This window comes from Brassica napus, chromosome C3, assembly GCF_020379485.1.
Source record: "Brassica napus cultivar Da-Ae chromosome C3, Da-Ae, whole genome shotgun sequence".
NCBI classification, from domain to species: domain Eukaryota; kingdom Viridiplantae; phylum Streptophyta; class Magnoliopsida; order Brassicales; family Brassicaceae; genus Brassica; species Brassica napus.
This window is the reverse complement of record NC_063446.1, coordinates 59,239,423-59,260,545: the sequence shown is the minus strand read 5'-3', so window position 1 is coordinate 59,260,545 and position 21,123 is coordinate 59,239,423. Positions and strand designations below refer to the sequence as shown.

Here is a 21,123-nt window from a genome sequence, read left to right as displayed (position 1 = left end):
AGAATAAGTCAAATGCCTAAAATCATGGAGAACATGACACGTAAGCAAAATCACTTTTCAAATAATAGTATAAATAACAAAGTTATTATATCCTCTCTTTTTTTTGCATTTAAGATATTGAAGCATATATAATTAATTTATTTGGCATTACCTGATTACAGGATTCATATATTTTTGGACTAATGAATAATGTTATCGAAAGTGATACACACAAACGAGAATGTTTTTGAATTTTGGCTGTGGATTGCCATTCTAATGAAGGATCACATATTATAAAATATCAATTGTATACAAAACATAAAGGATGGTTTGGTTTCAATAATAACTAGATTGAGATCCGCGCAATTGCGCGGGATGAATGTTATATATAATAATAATTTTTTCTATTATTATTTATTTGTATTCATTTATGTATTATGTATATAACTAAATTAGAGTAAAGACATAAATCAAAACAATACATCTTTTTTTTACGATACTTATTTGGTAAATAAATTAAAGCAATCATTTTATTTATTTTATATGGTATATAACTAAATTTCAATGACATGGACATATATATAATATATTTTAATATAAATATTTATTATTAAGAATTCATATTCATATGATAAACACAAAATTTATAATGTGCGATTTTTTGAATGCAAATTTCAAAATTAAAATATTAAGATTTCAATATTTTTCAGTACAAATTTAGAAATTATCATATTTATGTATTTTTCTAAGTTATATAGTTTAATTTTAATCTTTATTAATATATAATATTAATGTCTAGTAAATAAGATTTCATATTCATACGATTTATGATCATTTATATCTTATTATTACCAAAAAAATTAAACAATTGATCAAAAAATTTTAGTGTGAGACATTTAACGTTTTTAGTAATTTATACTCGTTTTAAAAACTCAAAATATAACATATAAGAAAATTTTAATTTTTTTATTATACGGTTAATGTGGTTGTTTAATATCTTTTAATAATATAAAATTACACAAAAAAGAGCTAAGATACAAAAATTATTATCAAATATTTATTATTCATAATCATTAATTGTCATATATACGTTAATCATATAGGGCAATTCTGTAGCTTTTATTTAAGGAAAGTGAGAGAACATTCTTTTGTACACTATTTATCAATTTAATAGTTAGTTTAATAAAAAGTATAATATAAATTAAGATGAACCAGCCTATTTCTCTAATAATTCTGAATTTCATTATCAAGCTGACACGTGGCTATAAAACAATGTTGTAATGTTTGTCAATTAATATATAAGAGATAGTGTAACACCATTCCATAACTAAATCAGTGTTAATACATTAGTGGATTGTTTGGCTACATGGGAATCCATAAATACAAGTTAGTCGAAAAAACAATTTCACCCACTAATTATTTAATCTTTTACTCTATCCACACCACATAACTAAATGAACATTAGGTTGATCAGCTCATTATGATAAACAAAATATATTTGAAATGTTCTGAAAAAAAGAGCTATTGGATGAAAAACTCAACTTTTATTTTCAGTTTACTTTATCATCTTATCTTTCAAAAAAAAGTAAAAAAAAATGAAAGTACTACATGAGTGTTATAGACTAAATGAGAATTCATAAACTCATGTTACATAAAGAAAAACTCTTCAACCACTAGTTGTATTAATATTCACTACGTCAAGTTCACAAAAAAATAAACTTGGAAACACAAGAATCAATACTCAATCCAAATGAATAACCAAAACTGTCTTTTTGATTAAAGCTTCTCATAGAAGAGCAAGCTAGCTTCAGCACCAAGAACATCACTCTCCGATACTCTGCCAACTTCTGAATCAGATATACTAAACCACCTCAATTCCTCACAATCTTCTTCTTCTTGTGATGCCACTCTCACACTTCTATAAACAGTATAGTGTCCGCTTCCGGTCATACCAAAATGTTCCACCACTGTCACAAGCCTATACATGCCACCATGGTTTCTTGATGATGCTTCTGGATTTAAGTACTGTGACATATCATTCTTTTCTATGTTTAATCCTATTGAAGACGGTGAAAATAAGGAGAGGTCCAGGACAAGCGGGAAGGCAATATGTCCCTATAATTCATAAACTAAGATTAGAACACAACTAGTAGTAGTAGTAAATAGGACTCATGTAGAGAGGCAAAGGGTCTCTACCGATAGCTTGACCGACTCTCCAAACATGTTCAATGAAGCACGTTGCACTTGAATGCATAGAAGCTGTAACAATTCAACTCTCTCAGGCTTCATACTTAAATTTCAGAGTTTAGTTTCAATAAGCAGGTACCTTTGGGAAACGGGCGATGGTTAATTGCTTTAATATAAAGGAATAGCTGTTTGACCATGGCATTCTCTGTAGATGATGAGAAGCTTTACAGTCACATTGGTCGTCTCCACCACAGTTCTTGATCTTTTCGATATCTGTCTGATTAAACCATTTTTCAAAGTGAAGACGAGTCAGGTAGAGTCGTGAAGCATGTTTCAATAAGGTTCAATAGAGATTAATTTACCTCAGTTGCTCGCATCGCAGATAAATATTTCACAGCAGCAACATGCCAGCATCTATGGCAGAAGTAGTTTTCAACTTTCTCAGCGCCAAGAAACTTCTTCAAGCAATTCTCCAAAGTGCATCCCAACACCTATGAGCAAACCCAAAAAAAACTTGAGAAATGTTCTTTCTGGAGAAGTTTTAAATTCCACAAAAATGGTAACAAAAACAATGAAGAGATGGACCTTCCGTAACACATACAATGTTGGAACTACCACTATATAGCAGAGGAGAAAGAGGCAACGTATGAAAAAACTGAAACTCCAACGAAATCTACAAAAAAATCCAAGAAAAATATTAAGAGAATATAAAAAGGGTGAGACTGAGATTATCTAATAATAAAAAGCCAAAATCACCTGAGAAGAACAAGTTCGACACATCAACGTACTACCAAGAATCCCATCGAACGGTCCACGCAAATGTTTGTGCCATCTCTTCAAATCATTGAGACCTTCTTCACTAGGCGCAGCAACCATCCTCAAGTTGCGAGAAAACATTATATCCGAAAGATTACTAGTTTTGGTAGGACGATAACAAACAACAATCTCTTCTTGCAAAGAAGAGATAAGATGAAGAAGAGCTTCTGCTGCGTCCTAATGTTTCAAACAAGATCTTTAGCTTACAGACTAAGTATGATCAAACTCAAGTATTTTTAGCACCTGTTGACATGTCAAATTGAAGTTTCTGACGTAATGAGTCAATGCCAACATGACTTGACGAGGGCTAGATACAGATTGTCTTCTTCCAACAGTGCAGAGCTCTGGCGGTTAGATTAATTAACCGTCAGTTAATACCATTTTCTAACTCAAAAGATAAAGAGAGAGAGAGAGAGAGACAAACCTTGTAATAAATCAGACAAAGCAAGCGTAAGAGGGAACTGTTCATCTTCTTGTCCTGAGACAGTTTCACTCGCATCATCTATAACCCATTGAAGATAACTCCGAAAGTCTTTGCAGCTCGCGAGAGCCTGTTTAAAGGTCAAATTCAAAAGATTACACAAAAGATGGAAGAGTCCATAATCAAATACTATTCGAGTACCTGAAGGATGACGTTGAGGAAGCAATTGTTGCCGAGATTTTGAAGGCCCGGTACGAGAATAGCATCATCATCATCATCTTCGTCGCCTTGTCTTGTACCAGAGAATAAGAGATTTAGGTTGCGGAATCTACCCGACTTCAGGGCGTATAAGAAACCAGCTACTCCGAGTAGAGAGGCGACGGACAAGTGCGAAGCCCTAAATGTTTGGGTGAGGATACGGACAATCGCCTTTGTGTCGGAAACTCTACGGGGAACCATTGTCTAATTGTAAGCGAGAGAGGGATATTAAATCGCGTCTACTGTCTTCTAGGCTCCTAGTCGTTTGAGAACCTAAAACCCTTTAAGTCGTCTGGAAGGTTTTGATAAAGGTAAAACGTCAAGTGAAAAAATAAAGTCCGGGTTAATTCAAGTGATTTTTTTATTTTGTTTTTTTTTTGTTAAAGGGTTTAATTCGAGTGAATGATTTGAAAGCTTTATTATTTAGAATTTTGAGTAAAAATTTATAGGTAAACGATAACATTCAACCTTTTGACAATGACACATGAAAGCAAAATTAATCTTGTCGACAATTAAAATTTCATTGAAAAAAAGTTAGGTGATTGTTTTTTTTTATTAGTACTAGGATAGGATAATAGGTTCGTCTTACGCATAGTAAATTTATATAAAAATTATTTAAAAAATATCGTATGGGAAAATAAAATTTATATTTTTGATCGAATTAATATTTTTGGCCCTTAAACAATTTTTTAAAAACTTTTTTGTTAATTACATAATTTGTTTACCGATGAGTTGATCTCATTTATAAAAATATTTTAGGTCAAAAAATCACTTATCGCATGAGAATTTAACGTTTAGGCCGAAAAATCTGATGCCTACTATTTGGTTACAATGAAACTATGTCAGTTTGGTTTTATATCATGATTTATCAATTTAAAAATAAATTATGGTCATGAGAAATTTACATTCACGTGCCAATCATATATATCTTCAATATTTTTCTCATTTTTGTGTCGTTTTTCATTTTGGTTATTGTTCGATATAAATATTAATTGTTGAGTTTATTCTCATTTTGTTATTTTGTTTTGGCCTAAAGTTTAGAAAATGTTTAAGATTTGAAATTATTAAAGAGATATATACTTAGGTTAAGATCCGCGCCTTGTGCAGAATAAATATAAAATATTTATTACTTATTTTATGTTTTTCTGCATATTATGAAATAATAAAATAATAATTATATATTAAATATCTAAGAAATCATATACTATTATGTAATAAATTGGCGTCCACATATAAATCAAACGACCGCTCTTGTTTATTTGCAATCATTATAGGGTAAATAAATCAAAAAAATCAATTTTATCTATCGTATATGATATATAATTAAATTTAAATAATATTAACAAAGATATATAGTATACTTTTAGTATGAATATTTATTAAATGAGGTTTCTACTCATATGATTTTATGATTATTTGCATATATGTATAACAAAATTTTATACCAACGATTTTTTTAAATGTAGAATGTTTAGTGGTTTCAATAATTTATAATCATTTAAAAAAAATTGAAGATTTCAAAATTAAAATATTAACTTTTCAAATATGTTCAACGCAGATATCAAAATATAAATATGTATTTTCATATGATGTATAGTTTAATTTAAACGATATGACATAAACACCTATTGAAAATAAAATTATTTGTTCATGTGATTTTATAATCATTGTATCTTATTATAGAAAAAAAATTAAACCTCGATCATAAATGTTTATGTGAGACTTTTAACAATTTAGTAATTTATACTCGTTTTAAAAAATTTAAAATACAACATATACAAAAAAAAATCTAAATTTTTATTCTATGATTAATGGAATTCTGTAATTATTTTAATAATAACTGATTAAACAAAAATGATACCAAATATACATATTGTTAGCAAATCTTTATTATTTAAAATCATTAATTGTCATATATATCTTAATCACATTAGGTAATTCCGTAGGTTTTATTTAAGGAAATAATATATAATAATTTCAATTTGATAAATAAATGATTTATAATGGATATAATATATAATATAACATTTTCTAGCAATTTAATTTTGGACTAACAAAATTCTCAATTGATTCTCGAGCTGCCACGTAAACAAAATTTGCATTCCAATTACGCAACAACTCAGCATGATATTTTTTTTAATTAGTACAAACTACCTGTAATAACTTTTTAAATGTTTTTATATTAATATATATGAGATTATTATAGATACAGTATCAACAAGGAGATGAGATCTTTTTTTTTTATCGATCAGAAAATGAGATCTCATTAATAAACTACTGAACCCCAAATAGAGTAATGTCTGAAATCAGCTTTTGCCAGAACTGATTTTGCTAGAGTCTACCAATACATTACTAGTACGAGAAACATGAAAAAAGGATAGATGATTGAAGAGAGAGACAAGGTTCCAAATGTCACAAAGGAAACCCGCGATCTCGTTCAAATCAGACCCTATTACGAGGGAATCCGAAAATAGGTTGAGATTTGAAAGCCCCATGACTGCCGCCGCTCTGAGAGCTTGCTTTACTTCTATTGCTTCAGCGATGAGGGCTGAGCCCACAAACGATCTGGCGGCTGTCTTTAAACACGGTTGTGTTGTCAGGAACTTTGATTATCCAGCCAAAACCTCCACAATGGGATGAAGCGTCCCACACCCCATCGACCCAGCAAGAGAGTAGTCTTCATTGGATCTGCTCTTTGGTGGGGGAAGGACACGATGTTTCTTCTGAGCAAGAGAGTTTGCAGCTGGGATCTTACATCTTAGAATGATATAATTTTCTTTATTATATCAGCCAATATTATAGTACAATTTACAAAAGTACAAGAAACCATGGCAAATATGGTCCAAAAGCTTGAAAGGCAACATGGCAAATATTCAAAAGATACATATGCACAATTGATATGAAAGAGAGAATAAATGAATGATCTCAGCAATGCAAGGGAGGATAGAAGAAGCTGATAGAATCAGCATGATCTTGTAAGCGTAATTGCATCTTTTATCATTGGCAGGTTGTTTAAATTTAGATAATTCCAAAAACAAATGGATAACATCAGACATGCAAGGAAGGACCGGGAGGCGCTTTACATTATTATTTGAATGAAACAGGTAACTAACAATGGAATTTGAGTGAACCTGTAAAGCTCATGAATCCGTAATCATTACCAACTATGGAAAATTCATAACATATACATGGAGCTGGAACTTAGAAAAGTTAGATTGACAAACTATAGAATTCAAAATAATGGTTTTAATTAAGATTTAATATACATGGAGATTGCAAAGCAAGGACGCAAACATCCTAAAATACCTGCACAATGGAGAAAACACAAACAAGACAGGTAGGAAATATACAATTAACAACAAAACCAAACAGTGAATGAAAGATCTCAGACATCCAAGGAAGGATATGAGCTGCATTAACTCTCAAGCCCGGCGAAAGGCGAAAGCTTTAGGCGGCCACTGCGAATGTTTCGAGAAACAAGCCTTTAACATTTATCCTCATAGATCTTTCATTAAACTAATACACAACATTCATAGAATAAGAATCGGTTTCAGACATCCAAGGAAGGATATGAGCGGCATTAGCTCTCAAGCCTGGCGAAAGGCGAAAGCTTTAGGCGGCCACTGCGAATGTTTTGAGAAACAAGCCTTAACCTTTATCATCATCAACCGATAATCACAATAATACAAGCAAACAAAAAAAGAAAATAGTAGTTTTAAAAAACTGGTCTCAGACATCCAAGGAAGGATAAGAACATCATAAGCTCTCAAGCCCGGCGAAAGGCGAAAGCCTTAGGCGGCCACTGCGAATGTTTTGAGAAACAAGCCTTAAACGTTTATCATCATCGACCAATTATATAATTCTAAGCAATCATAATCATATCCCATCATAAAATGATCAGCAAGACACCAATTAAGACTGCTGACAAAGTGAAACAGATGGATTACACTATTTGGGACTTTGTTCAATCCTATTAGCACTAAGAAACTAAATTCTGCTAAAATAGAACTTAATATTAAAGTAAGCCCCAAATGTAATAAAACTAAAACTAAAGCAAATTAGAATCAAAGATAATAATACTAAGTTTCAGACATCCAAGGAAGGATAGAAGCAGCATTAACTCTCAAGCCTGGCGAAAGGCGAAAGCTCTTAGGCGGCCACTGCGAATGTTTTGAGAAACAAGCCTTTGGATTTATCATCACTAACCAAACTCAAAAAACGGATTATATTATAGCACAACATAAAAACAACTACGACACGAGAACATACTAGATGAAATCGGACAGGCTTGTAAGAGAGACGGAACACTAACTCGATGGTTTTAAGGTTTGAGAAGGATGAAAGTATTTATATAAGAAGAGAGGAGGCGTCCGATTATTAGGGTTTTCTTCTTACTCACACGAGGAACGGCCCAGATCTACCCGATCTTTTTTCCTTCCTTTTTCCTCGTAGAACAATCGAGATGGTTATAGTAGTAATGGGCTATATATTGATTTCTATAAGGCCCATATTATTTTGGGCTGAACACACATTCACTTGTATCTTTGCCTACAACTAAATAATTTTTTATTTTTCATGTGTTAATAAGAAAACACTGTTGAACAAAAAAAATTATTGTGAACATAAACTACTGAACAAATTTTTAATTGCAAAAAGTGTAATTATAAGAATGGCTATCCCTGTTGGCTCTCCTCTTTTTTTTTCTGTCTAAGTGAGCCTTGTAGGTTGTTTTTGGTCAGCCTGGCGATAGAAGTTGATTCTTGTGGTTTGGATATTGGTAATTTAGTGTTTTAAAAAGATTGATAGAATGCCGTGTCAGCCTGTCAGGTACTGTAGGACTATTTCGTTTGGTCGAATTCTTCAAATCAAGATATCTTATGAAAAACAAAACGAGAGCAACTTCTTATAGAAACTACTTTAACTTTCACACAAGAATAACAAGACAATCTTATAGAGAAACTAGATTACGTTATATTGTACTTAACACTACACACATCAAACACAAATGTAACAGAGACGCAAGCACACTTGTTTGATCAACTTTGTTTCTTCTCTACTGTTTGTGTTTTAACTTCCACAAGAGAGACAGTCCTCACGGTTTGTCAAAGAGCAAACCATCTGTGCCATCTTCGTCTCATTGTCTTCTTCTGTTCCTTCATCTTCTTTGCTTACATCTGGCTTCTCCTGCATCACACGCAAATGTCAATTTCGCTGTCTAGGTAACTACAGAATCATACAGTGACAGACCAGTGTTGGTTGTTTTTACCTTTAGCATTGCTGTGTCTACTGTAAACTTTATCGCATCGGCTGCAGCACGTGATCGCAAGTAGTACATTCCCGTTTTCAAACCCTTTTTGATATTCACAACAATAACACTTGTGAGATCGATTGATGCAATCATATTGAAACATTCCTACTCGCAATAATATTGAGATTTAAGTACAGCATAAAGATAAGTTGTTACCTTTTTCCAAGTGTGGAAGTGTAAGGAAGTGAGTTTCGCAAAGTTGGGTTTGTCCATGTGTATATTCAAACTTTGGCTTTGATCTATAAAGCATCCACGATCAACTGCCATATCAACCACTGTTCTCTGCTTAATCTCCCAAACAGTCCTGAATCAATTTTTGCAGAAAAAGGTTAAACAACATGAACAGCACAAAGTGACCAGAGCATAAAAGAATGAGCAAAATCTCTACCTGTAAATTGCTTTTAACTCATCAGGAATCTCCGGGACGTTAATAACAGAACCATTCTCATATATTATCTTATTTTTCAGAGTAGGAGACCAGAGTCCCATATCAGTCAAGTCGTGGAGAAGATGCTTGTTCACAACTACAAACTCACCACTAAAAATACAAGGAATACCAATGATTAAGCAAGCTTATGTAGGTGTAGCAAACAAGAAACATAACTTAATGAAGCCATTTTACTTGGTAGAACAACGACATACCTCAAGACTCTGCGACTATAAATATTTGAGGTATACGGTTCAAAGCATTCATTGTTCCCAAGAATCTGGCTGGTTGAAGCAGTTGGCATTGGTGCTACTAGAAGAGAATTTCGAATTCCATTCTTTGATATCATATCCCTGAGAGCAGCCCAGTCCCAGCGGTCAGAAGGAGTTACATTCCACATGTCAGGTTGAAGAATACCCTACAAAAATCATCCAGACGCCAAACAAGCAGTTAGCAACAAGAGCTTATGACAATGCTGAACATATATATTTTTTTAAATGCTTGTTGAGATTATGACACATACCTTACTCACAGGACTTCCTTGGTATGTCTCGTATGTACCTTCCTTAGTAGCAATCTCTGAAGATGACTTGAGCGCATGGTAGTATATGGTTTCAAATATGTCTTTGTTCAGTTGTTGAGCCTGAGATTGTTGCAAAAAAGCTGCTCAGACCAGAGAACAAAACTACTTTGAAAGCTTGATTCGCTTGTGTTAGAAGTTTACCTCTGGGGAATCAAATGGCATTCCGAGAAGGATAAATGCATCGGCAAGACCCTGTACACCAATACCGATAGGCCTATGACGCATGTTTGAAGTTTTGGCGGTCTCCACAGGATAGTGATTCACATCAATAATCTTATTGAGATTTACAGTAACGGTTGCAGTCACCTGAAGATACAGAATATAGCTAAAACGTCAACATCAAAATTGCAGACATGGAAGCTAATCGAAATGAGCTAAAATAAACCGCTGACCTCTGCTAGCTTGTCAAAATCAAAGTAACGATTCTTTGAGCCCAAACTGCCTACGATCTTCGATGGATGTGAGTCCAAGGGGACATCCTGTTGTGAGATGCAAGAAATGTCAAGAGTCAAGCACTAAGTAACAAATCAATATCAAACACGAAAACACCATTTTCAACTCACCTTCTCCCTGACGAACCGGGGTAAAGCAATAGATGCAAGATTGCACACAGCAGTCTCTGTTGGACTTGTGTATTCGATGATTTCAGTGCATAAATTAGAAGATTTTATGGTCCCCAGATTTTGCTGGTTGCTTTTCCTGTTACATGAATCCTACAGTAAATTTTCAAAAAGAAAGAGTGAGAAGCTGAGGTTATATAATTATACAGAGTTGCTACATAGTTACGACAGTTGCTTACCTTGAAGAGCATGTATGGTGTCCCTGTTTCTACTTGGGATGTCAAGATTTCGTACCAGAGCTGCTGTGCCTGGACAACTTTCTTAGCCTTACCCTATAGATAAAAACAACCAGAAATGGTTCAAATCCATGGATTCTGAAAGTGAAGTAGTATAACCGAAGATGAAATCACTCACCTCTTTTTCATACTGAGTGTACAATCTCTCAAAATCTGTACCCCAACAATCTGCTAGACCTGGAGCTTCGTTAGGACAGAAGAGTGACCACTGCCCATCACTCTGGACCCTTTCCATGAAAAGATCCGGTATCCAAAGACCGTAAAACAAGTCTCTAGCCCTGTGTTCTTCCTGGAATAGAACAAATATAAAATAAAGTATAATGTGAGAGTGAATTAACAACTTCCAAACTATATTGTAGGGAAAGTGAGTGATCTCGCGAGGGTACCTTCCCATGATTCTTCCGGAGTTCCAGAAACTCAAAAATGTCAGCATGCCATGGCTCCAGATATACAGCAAAGGCTCCTTAACCAATTGCAAAATAAATATACATAAGACAAACTGAACTAGCAATTCAGAAACGATCATGATAATACTAGGCCATGAAATGTATACCCTTTCTCTTGCCTCCTCCTTGGTCAACGTAGCGAGCGGTATCATTGAAAACACGCAGCATTGGAAGAATACCATTAGATGTTCCATTTGTGCCACGAATGTAACTTCCAGTTGCACGGATGTTGTGAACTGAAACACCGATACCCCCAGCTGATTTACTTATAACAGCACACTCTTTCAAGGTATCATATATTCCCTCGATGCTATCATCCTTCATGCAGATCAGGAAGCAACTGCTTAGCTGCAAATCCAAACATTTCAAACCGACCATCAGTAAAAAGAACGCAAATAAGAGTTCCAGTGTAAACGGAAATATATGTATATTACCTGAGCCCTTGGAGTTCCTGAATTGAAGAGAGTCGGAGAAGCATGAGTAAACCATCGCTGAGACATTAAATGGTAAGTTTTGATTGCGGAATCAATATCTTCTTTGTGAATGCCAACAGAAACCCTCATGAGCATGTGCTGAGGTCTCTCAACCACTTTCCCATGGACTTTTAAGAGGTGTGATCTCTCAAGAGTTTTGAACCCAAAGTAGTCGTATTCAAAATCACGATCATAAATGATTTCACTGTCTAGACGTGTAGCATTCTGAAACAACCAAAGAAAACACAATTCAGCATACATTCCATCTAAAAAATCTCATAGAATCAAGACTTGAGTGTCAAAATACCTTCATAATGATCTCAAACACATCATCAGCAATTAGAGGAGCAGCAAGTCCAGATCTCTCATTGACATGATTGTACATGTCCTTAATCCTGAAGAAGATACCCAAAATCAATTAAAGTCAACTCATATCAATCACTGATAGCCCCAGAGAGATAGAAATAAAGATCAAAAACAAGACTCACGTCTCGGAAAACGACTTCTTAGTGTTCTTGTGGAGATTAGAGACAGCAATCCTTGCAGCCAACTGATACATAACCATTGAAACAATCAAAATACTTTAAATCAAAAACAATCAAAAGCTTAAGCATCGCAATAGCTTGATTACAGTTCTCTATTTGGGTACACATCAATCAGGTCAATCAACAATCCAATCAGGAAGATGCAATCTAGTATAATCCAATTGAAATTTTAAAAAGGGGATTGAGAACTAACGGAGGCGTAATCAGGATGATTGGCGGTCATAGCAGCGGCGGTCTCGGCGGCTAGCTCGTCGAGTTGAGTGGTGGTGACGCCTTTGTAGACACCGGCGCAGACTTTCTGGGAGACGAGGACAGGGTCGCAGTGGTCAACGCTGAGGCCATAGCTAAGCTTCTTGAGACGCGCGGTGATCTTGTCGAAGTGGACAGTCTCCTGCCTCCCGTCACGCTTCACAACGTACATCTTCCTTCTCTCTCAGAAGAATTCTATCGAACAGTTGGTGGGCGTGTGTGTGTTTGAGTCTGATGATGAGAGAGAAGAGGGAACGTCACGCACAGTGTGCTAAATAGATTAGAGTGGAGGGAGGGAGGGAAGAAGCGCAAGTGGGTGGGTGCGCTAGGGTTTCTTTGTGCCTTTTTTTTTTTTTGTTCTTTGATTTTGACTTTTTTGCCCCGCGCGAATGTTTTGAGATTTTCCCGCCAGCTTCCGAGATAAGGAAACGTAAGAGCTTCTCTTGGAAGTCAAGTGGCGGGTAAATTGATAAACAAAACAAACTTGAAGCGCTGAATGTGGGTCCCGGCTCATGGGGGATCCGTGAATGTGATTTACACAGCCCGTTGTTTCATTGGGCCCAGATTATAAGATGATGTTTAAGATAATCGTAGCAATTGACTTTTTTTTTTGTTTCGTAAACTATATTATTAAAACAGCAACATAACCGGTCAATCAATGTATAGTCCAACTATTTATTTTTATATATTTCAAAAATGAATATTACTCTTTATTTTTTGTAAACGTACGGATGTAATTAGTAGTGGTTGTAGGTGTTGTCCATAGCCTCATTTATTTATACAGTACTAAATTCACATCAATCAACTTTAAAAAAAATTTCAAAATCACAGCTCTTGAAATAACTTACAGCTGTATTGTACAAGTGTTCTATAGAGTCAAAAATGCAGAGCAATTTTTTGGAGCTTTTTTAAAAATCCTAAAACAATAAAATCTAAAACTACAGTAAAAAATCTACAGATTTTTTTCTACAGCAAATTTTTTAAATTTACAGTCATTTTGGTTCTGAAGTTGAAAACTACAACTCCCTATTTATTTTCGGCAACTTCTTTTTTCTATTGCAATCGTACAAAAAATAGGGACCTACGTATTTGATTTATTTTTGTTGGCAATGCTTTTTTTTTGTTAGCAATGCTTCTAATAAAATAATGGTTTTATGTTTAAAAGGAACTAGATTCTGATCCGCTATTTCAAAAGACGGGTATATTTTTTGTTTCAATTTTTTTTTAAAAATGATTTTTATATTTTAACTATTTTTTGTAATCATATTTGTGTTTAATATTAATTTAATTTAATATAATCTTTGGTAACTATATTAAATATGTCAAGTTGCATAACTATACATTTGTGCTATATGTATTTCAGAAATTATTTTTAAACTTTATTTCTAAAGTTTGTAACATATTATATTTCTTAATAGTTACTTAACATAATTAGTTAAGAATATTCGTACCCAAAAAACTCGACTCAAAATCGTCCAAAAATCAAAAGTTTCATACTCTTTTAGACCTGGCATATATACTCGAACAATTCTTAAAGTATTATATCCGAAAACGAATATCAAATCCAACTAGCAGCGAAAACCGAACAATTTTTTTGAAAAACGTTTGAAAAAAATAGTTTTAAATATCAATACTATTAAAACAACAACATGACCACTAGATAAAAGGTTATGTCCAATTTATTATTTTCCAATGCAATATATTCAAAAATTAAACCATATATTTTATAGAGAAATTAGAGTGTATATACATCATTTAGACCCAATCACTATTACATGGACTGTACATTTTTTAATACTAAAATAAACCCTACGGCTCTACAAGCCTACGTAATCCTAGGTTGGATTTTATATCAGAGCTTAGACACACTAAAACGTTTTTTTTCAAATTCTCTGAAAATTAAATTCTCCATTTTCAGACCTAGAAAGAAGAGAGAGACAGAGAAGTAATCAAAAGAAGCCATTATTAGATCTAATTCAGAAAACTGAAGAGACACTTGTTTTTGCATCCAAGATTCCCAACTGCTCCTAATTTGTAAGTAACATCACTATCACTATGTCATTATTTGTTTGTGATATCTTCTCATTTTGTTTTAATAGTTTTGTCCTCTCCAAACCTAACCGTAAAACTACTGGTTTTATTTTTTGAAGATAGATAAGATACATTATCTTTATAGCTCAATGCATGTCTGAATGAAGAAGACAGAGATCTGGATCTTTTGTTGGGAGGTTAGAGTCTAATATTTTTCATCGACGTTAACCTATTGTTTACCACTTAACATAATATTTACTCACTATATATTGTAGAATACTTTGTAACCTATAGTGATAGTGATTTAGTTAGATGGTAACCCAAAGTGTATATAATATATTATATATAACTTAGTCGATAATTTTTTTTATTACTCTCCAACATATGATTATATGTTTGTGATTTATTCATCTACTTTTGTTATTTGACAAGGAATACCTATTCTATCACGATATCTTTTCAATTAGCTAACAACTTATATTGTAACATTTATTACTCTTCATTAGATTTTAATTTAGAAGAGTATAGTAGGTCATCTACCGAGGATGACAAAGTGTCGTGGAGTATAGATAGTTAGATGGTATTCCATACTGTATTCAATAATAATAGTTGTAGACTATAACAATCTTGTTAGACGTTACGGAATTTTGTATTTGTTATTATACAGTATACATACACTACAAGAAAACATATTTTTTACGAGGGCGGTATTCGTTGTAAATTCGTCGTAATAGGGGCTTTACGACGAATTAACATCGATACGCGTTTCGTTGTTAAACGCTCGTCGTAACGGAGGTTTCGTCGTAAAGTCCTAGTTACGTTTACGAGGAAGTCACTTCCTCGTAAAGCGGAAGGAAACTATTCGTCGTAATGACCTCGTAAATGGCGATGTAAATACCTCGTAATAGTTCGTTGTAAAAGCCACGTAAGGCTTCCACGTAAAGTCGATGTAAACTTTATGAGGACTTTACAACTACTCCATGTAAATTCCTCGTAAATGTTACGAGGACTTAACGTGGAATTTTACAACGAATTTACATCTCCATATTTAAAATATTAATTAATTATAATAATTATATAAATTTTATAAAACAATAATTTTAAAATTTAAAATATTTGAAATAAAATTAAATATGAAACCAAATAATTTTTTTTAAAAAAAACTATAAATTCATTAATTAAATAGAATTTAAATTTTTTATACAAAATAAAAGAAATTAAAAAAGGAAACTAAAGGCCAACATCATCGTCATCGAAGTAGTTGGCTGAGGGGTTCGGGTCTGTAGACGTTCCTGCTTCGGGATCCGGCTGGCTCATCCCGAGAGCTGCTCGTCTCTCCGCCAAAGCTCTCTGCAAAGTTGGATTTCCCACCGCCATCACATCCAGCAAACCCTCGAGAGAGTCCAAACGCTGCTGCTGGGTATCCATGCGAGCCTGCATCCGGTCGTTGTCGTGGTCCCGTCTCGAATAGTATGACGAAGTCGCCCTTGCAACTTCGTTAACGGAACCTATTCCGACCGTCCTTCCCTTCTTTCTAGGAGCCACCTATATGTATATATATAAAAACGTATTTAGAGTTAATAATAAAATAAAGAAAAAAAATTAAAATTATTAAATTTTACCTCCTCGAAGATCCGGTCGACCTCTTCGGTTGACAACTTGACGGGTAATCCATCTGCAGACTGTTGGGTAAGTTGCCTCTCTTGCTCTTCAACCCGAGATGCCACAGCGTTGAAGAGTTTCTCGGATGCAGGATCCACAAAAACCCCATCTGGTGAGGCGTGAGTCATCTTGAATAAGTCCGAGAGAGATGGCAAAACTCCAGTCTTCTCCAACTAATAAACAACAATAATAAATAAATTAAATATAATTAATAAATACAAGTTTAAAATAATGAAAATTATAAATTTAAATAAAACTTACAGCTTTGAGACGAATTCCGGCATGGGGTTTTTGGCCGGTTCTATGAACCATGGGCAAATGGCCATCTTTATACCTCGTTCTTCGGAAAGCGGAGCAGGAGTTGGCTTTGCGGATGGAGCTGGGTTCATTCCAATAGGTGATGAGGCCATCCCATGCTTCCTTTGTGAGCCCGCTCGGCTTCCCCTCATAGCCGTAAATCTCCCACTTGTCCTTCCAATCGGAGACGGTGTTGCAAAGATGAGTTTTCGCCGTTGCAATAAATTCGCTCTTCACCCTCTCGGTGATTCCTACGGACCAGTTCCACCTTTGCTGAAAAAACAAACATTTTAAAAGATTAGAAAAAAAATATTAATTATTTAATTAACAATATAAATATTAATAATATGTAAATATAATTACCACAAAACATTTAAACCACGTCGTCTTGACGTGATCGGGAGTCATGGTCCAGTTGGGATAAGGGCCGTCATAATATCCCTTCATCGTCTCTGAAACGCTCCGGCTAACCCGGTTGTTAGCCCCAAACTTGCAAATATAACAAATTTGTTAAAAAATTGATCAAAGATTTTAAATTTAAAATTAATAATTTTATGTACTTACCAATAAATACCCGGGGGTCTATCGGGGTCCAGAACGTGTAAACCCTCTCGTCCGGGCTGGGCAAGCAAATCCTCGACGGTGTATCTTGCGAATGGTGCATGAGCTGGCACCCGCAAATCGGGATGAACTGCAGCCGGTGGGGCAGGCTGATCCGGGGCGACAGGTGGAGCTGGTGGGGGAGGCATCTGAGATGGAAGAGGAGGAGGGGTCGAAGAAACTCTCCGAGATGTGTGAGAGTCTGGAACTGTCCCGGAAGAAGACGATGGACCGCTAGAGGAAGATCCATCGCTAAACAAATCCGCATACGTAGGTGCAGGAGCTGCTGGTCTCGGTCTAGGAGCCATCTAGAAAATTAAAAAAAAATTAAATTAATATATATCTTAAACGAATTGTTTAAAATAATTTTCTAAACTAATCATCTAAACTAATTCCGTTAACTAATCACCTAAACTAATTCCCTAAACTAATCACCTAAACTAACCACCTAAACTATAAAAAAAAAAGATAGAGAGAGAAAGTTACCTTAGAGGGGGAGAGGAGTTAGGGAGGAAGATACGAGCAGTGCTCGTCTGAAAGACTTCTCCCATATATATAAAAACGGTTTCCTCGTAACTTCGTCGTAATGTTACGAGGAAGTTACCAGACCCGTGTTTTCGTTTACGACGAAGTTACCAGACCCATGTTTTGGTTTACGACGAAGTTACCAGGCCCGTGTTTTTTCATTTACGACAAAGTTACCAGGCCCGTGTTTTTTCATTTACGACGAAGTTACTAGGAAATAATATTTTATGTTACGACGAATTTACATGGAAATAATATTTTATGTTACGGCGAAGTTACCAGGCCCGTGTTTTTATTTACAACGAATTTACGAGGAAAGTATGAAACCCCAAAAATCAAATCCCTAAACCCCAAAGTTATCATCTTTACCATTATCACTCATTAATACTTTCATCCTCTTTATCCAACTAAAACCCTTAACTTCAACAAAATAAAATTTTTTACCTTAAGAAATAGATATTATACAAGACAACTTATAGTACACATACATTAAGTATCTCACTTAAGCAATAAAAAAAACATTGGGTACAATATTTTGTAAAGATAAAAACAACATTTGTTACATATATTACATCATTCTGAATCGTTTGAGTTCTCATCAACATCTGAACAGTCATCGTCGTCACTACAATCGAACTCGTCTTCACGTGGTTCATCTGTCGCATCTTCGGGAAGATCTTCATATTGATGGTTATTTGGGAACATATTGGTGTTGACATCCACAACACCAATTGGTGTTGAGACATGGAGGAGGACTATCTCTGACAACTGTTGTCCGGTTTCCTCCACGCGGCACCGTTTCCAGAGCTCCATAATAATCAATTTCTGCTAGGATCTGTTGTCCGGTGAGATATGGAGGAGGACTATCTCTGACTAATTTTTTGTATCTAAACAATGTCTTATTTCTTCGGTACGGATGGGAGATGGGAAGAAATCGACGATGACAATCAAACCAACAACTCTTTCTACCATTCTTCAGTTGAAAAACATCTGTCGATCCACGACAAATTGGACAAGATAATCTTCCATGAGATGTCCACCCAGACAATATCCCATAAGCAGGAAAGTCACTAATCGTCCAACTCCGTATCTCGTAGATATTGCATCCATCAGCCATTTTTTTTAGTTGTGTTTTTCAGTTTGGTAGGTAAAGGTTTAACAAGTATTTTACAACGCAATGTATTACTACGGATTTACAACTTTTTTACAAGGATTTTACATCCACTTTACAAGGAATTTAGTTAGGTATAAAGCACACTTAATACACGTTTCGACCAAGTATAACGGTAACCCGATTCGTTGTAAAATACTTGTTAAATTACAACGCCATTACGAGGAAATGTAAGGAAATAGGATTCCTCGTAAAGTCCTTGTAACATTACAACGTCTTTACGAGGAAAGATAAGGAAACATGATTCGTCGTAAAGTCCTTGTTACATTACAAAGCGTTTACGTGGAATTTAATTTTCCACGTAAAAGCGTTGTAACTTTACAACGACTTTACGATGAAACAGTTTCGTTGTAATATTACATCCGCTTTACGATGAAACTGCTTTTCGTCGTAACGTCGACGTAATCTACTTGTAAATTTACGAGGAATTATGTTCGTTGTAAAACTTCGTTGTAAAGCCAGTGTTTTCTTGTAGTGATAGAAACCAAACTATTTAACTTGCTGCAATACTATTTTTATATCCTGGGATTCTGTTTATATTGTTTGTTGTATCAAGTATTAATAGTTATAGCCAATATCTTTTTTTTCTTTTATTTTTGCTAAGAATGTTAATATCATTAACTGGTAATCAAAGTGATTACAAGTGGTGAAACTTGAAATCCAAAGAGTTTCAAGAACCTAATTTGGTTATACAAGCCGCAAAAAAAGATTAAAAAAGCTTCTAGAACATAATAGGACTAATCTAGTAGACTAGATTATTGCTAAGGCTAATGATGTGTTTCTTTGCACTCATCATTTGAAGAGTTGAAATGGCTGAGCCACCTTAAGCTGGAACCTGCAAAAGGAATTATATGCCTCAAAGAAGTCTGATAACCAGAGTCCCCTTGGGTGGGAGGCTGCAACTGCATTAGCCGGAAGAGGTGACCAAGCTCTGCATCAGCTTATACAGCGCTACCAACTCCAGAAATACCAGCAACAGCAAGCCTTAAGAGACTCATGAGCTTCACGGTGTGGAAGCAGGCGGTAGGGAAACAACAGAAACCGGCCACATACCAAGTCGGAAGGCTCGACGAGACTCAAAACAGGCAGCTAACATCTTCGGGCAGCCATAAAACAATCAAATGATTTAAGGACAATGTGAGCAAGAGCTCACAAACCAGGCGAGAGCTACTACGAAGGTGAGAAACTCCAGACGCCACAGCGGCTTAACTACGGGACAGCCCAAGATCCCTTGCCAATCTGCGAAGAGGAGGAGCTCACCAGAACCGAAAGCACCAAACGCGCTGTTGTGCAATCAGATCGAGCGATGGAGAATCCTCCACGATGGCCCCTACACAGTTCACCTGCGGGAAACATAGAAGAGGAACTCACTCTGATCAGAGGTTAAAAAATCGACGACAGAGGGTCTGGAAAACAGAAAGGAAGGTTCCAGGAGAGGCAGCGACGCTCTCCATTCCCGACAAACCATGTACCCCTAGATCTGACCCAGATCTAAGAAAAGACCCTTTTGATGAGGTTATCCAAGTAGAGGTTCCCATAGTTAGACGCGGTCCGACTACCCGGAGTGGAACCAGGGCTTTGCGAGAAGGTTTCACCAAGGCTGTCCAACAAATCCTTGATCGAGATGGACAGACTGACCAGGACCAGCTGCTGATTGAGGAGATGGTCCAGTTGAAGATTCAAGATCAAGCCGGCCCAACAGAGGTTCATGACGCGACCGGCCCGATCCAGTTCAGACTCAACCAAGCCGGACGTCTCATTTCCACATCCGAGCTTGGACCAGATCCCATTTCCAAATCATCTACTCCAACTCTTCATGGTTCTGAGAACTAGCCGACATCAGAAGGATTGGTATGCTGTTGTACTCTTTTTCCTTATCGGGTTTTGTCCCACTGGGTTTTTCCGAAAGGTTTTAACGAGGCAACATGCAAGCATACTATGAATTCTGGTTTAGGCCTTCTCAAACCGACAACCAGTTGTCTGGTTTATCTTTATTTTTATTTATTTATTTGGTTAAGACTTTGGGCTTTTGTTTCAGCCTTATTTTCGGCCAGCATGTTTTAAGGCCTTTTTATTTTGAGACCCAAAAGGGAAAAACCCTATATAACTCTATGTGCTAGGCGATTTTTGGCCTCATGTCTTTATGAAATAATTTTGCCTTTGCAAACTCAGAAACCCTAAGTCTTTTCCCTGTGAGAAACAGAGAGAGCAGCCGAGTCTTATCAAGCTCCAAACCACCAAGCTTGTGGCGATTCTTCACTTCCATTCCACCCATCGATTTGTCTTGAG

General features: G+C 35.4%; 2 protein-coding genes and 5 non-coding genes across 7 annotated transcripts; all 7 read right to left on the bottom strand.

Moving 5' to 3' along the window:
* Nucleotides 1-1,575: 1,575 nt before the first annotated feature.
* On the bottom strand, nucleotides 1,576-3,909 carry LOC106381983 (ubiquitin carboxyl-terminal hydrolase 27). The gene is made up of 9 exons (XM_013821929.3): nucleotides 3,605-3,909; nucleotides 3,407-3,533; nucleotides 3,226-3,326; nucleotides 2,923-3,159; nucleotides 2,768-2,839; nucleotides 2,529-2,657; nucleotides 2,306-2,443; nucleotides 2,176-2,238; nucleotides 1,576-2,094 (listed from the first exon to the last, which is right to left on the bottom strand). The coding sequence occupies exons 1-9, from the start codon at nucleotides 3,860-3,862 to the stop codon at nucleotides 1,756-1,758; spliced, it is 1,464 nt and encodes a 487-aa protein (XP_013677383.1). The 5' UTR covers nucleotides 3,863-3,909; the 3' UTR covers nucleotides 1,576-1,755.
* A 3,133-nt stretch (nucleotides 3,910-7,042) lies between these two features.
* Nucleotides 7,043-7,167, bottom strand: LOC125584848. Its single transcript, XR_007321755.1, has one exon. It is a non-coding gene; the product is annotated as a small nucleolar RNA SNORD14 (small nucleolar RNA).
* Nucleotides 7,168-7,207: 40 nt separating this feature from the next.
* Nucleotides 7,208-7,331, bottom strand: LOC125584815. The gene has a single exon (XR_007321723.1). It is a non-coding gene; the product is annotated as a small nucleolar RNA SNORD14 (small nucleolar RNA).
* A 55-nt stretch (nucleotides 7,332-7,386) lies between these two features.
* Nucleotides 7,387-7,511, bottom strand: LOC125584837. The gene has a single exon (XR_007321744.1). It is a non-coding gene; the product is annotated as a small nucleolar RNA SNORD14 (small nucleolar RNA).
* Nucleotides 7,512-7,537: 26 nt separating this feature from the next.
* Nucleotides 7,538-7,641, bottom strand: LOC125584931. Its single transcript, XR_007321829.1, has one exon. It is a non-coding gene; the product is annotated as a small nucleolar RNA snoR99 (small nucleolar RNA).
* A 102-nt stretch (nucleotides 7,642-7,743) lies between these two features.
* LOC125584826 lies at nucleotides 7,744-7,868 on the bottom strand. The gene has a single exon (XR_007321733.1). It is a non-coding gene; the product is annotated as a small nucleolar RNA SNORD14 (small nucleolar RNA).
* Nucleotides 7,869-8,539: 671 nt separating this feature from the next.
* LOC106381982 (ribonucleoside-diphosphate reductase large subunit) lies at nucleotides 8,540-12,984 on the bottom strand. Its single transcript, XM_013821928.3, has 17 exons — nucleotides 12,493-12,984; nucleotides 12,243-12,304; nucleotides 12,062-12,149; nucleotides 11,716-11,979; nucleotides 11,389-11,629; nucleotides 11,222-11,298; nucleotides 10,954-11,124; nucleotides 10,779-10,871; nucleotides 10,543-10,692; nucleotides 10,372-10,458; nucleotides 10,121-10,285; nucleotides 9,920-10,039; nucleotides 9,612-9,814; nucleotides 9,358-9,507; nucleotides 9,126-9,273; nucleotides 8,928-9,011; nucleotides 8,540-8,845 (listed from the first exon to the last, which is right to left on the bottom strand). Exons 1-17 carry the CDS (start codon nucleotides 12,718-12,720, stop codon nucleotides 8,729-8,731), a joined length of 2,448 nt encoding a protein of 815 aa, XP_013677382.2. The 5' UTR covers nucleotides 12,721-12,984; the 3' UTR covers nucleotides 8,540-8,728.
* Nucleotides 12,985-21,123: the final 8,139 nt, after the last annotated feature.

Coding starts and splice junctions, on each gene's coding strand:
- LOC106381983 (XM_013821929.3), bottom strand. CDS start 3,862: ATGGTTCCCCGTAGAGTTTCCGACACAAAGGCGATTGTCCGTATCCTC. Junction 3,534..3,604: donor TCCTCAACGTCATCCTTCAG/GTACTCGAATAG, acceptor ACCTTTAAACAG/GCTCTCGCGAGCTGCAAAGA. Junction 2,239..2,305: donor CCATCGCCCGTTTCCCAAAG/GTACCTGCTTAT, acceptor GAATTGTTACAG/CTTCTATGCATTCAAGTGCA.
- LOC106381982 (XM_013821928.3), bottom strand. CDS start 12,720: ATGTACGTTGTGAAGCGTGACGGGAGGCAGGAGACTGTCCACTTCGAC. Junction 12,150..12,242: donor AAGAAGTCGTTTTCCGAGAC/GTGAGTCTTGTT, acceptor TATCTTCTTCAG/GATTAAGGACATGTACAATC. Junction 11,125..11,221: donor TCCGGAAGAATCATGGGAAG/GTACCCTCGCGA, acceptor GTTCTATTCCAG/GAAGAACACAGGGCTAGAGA.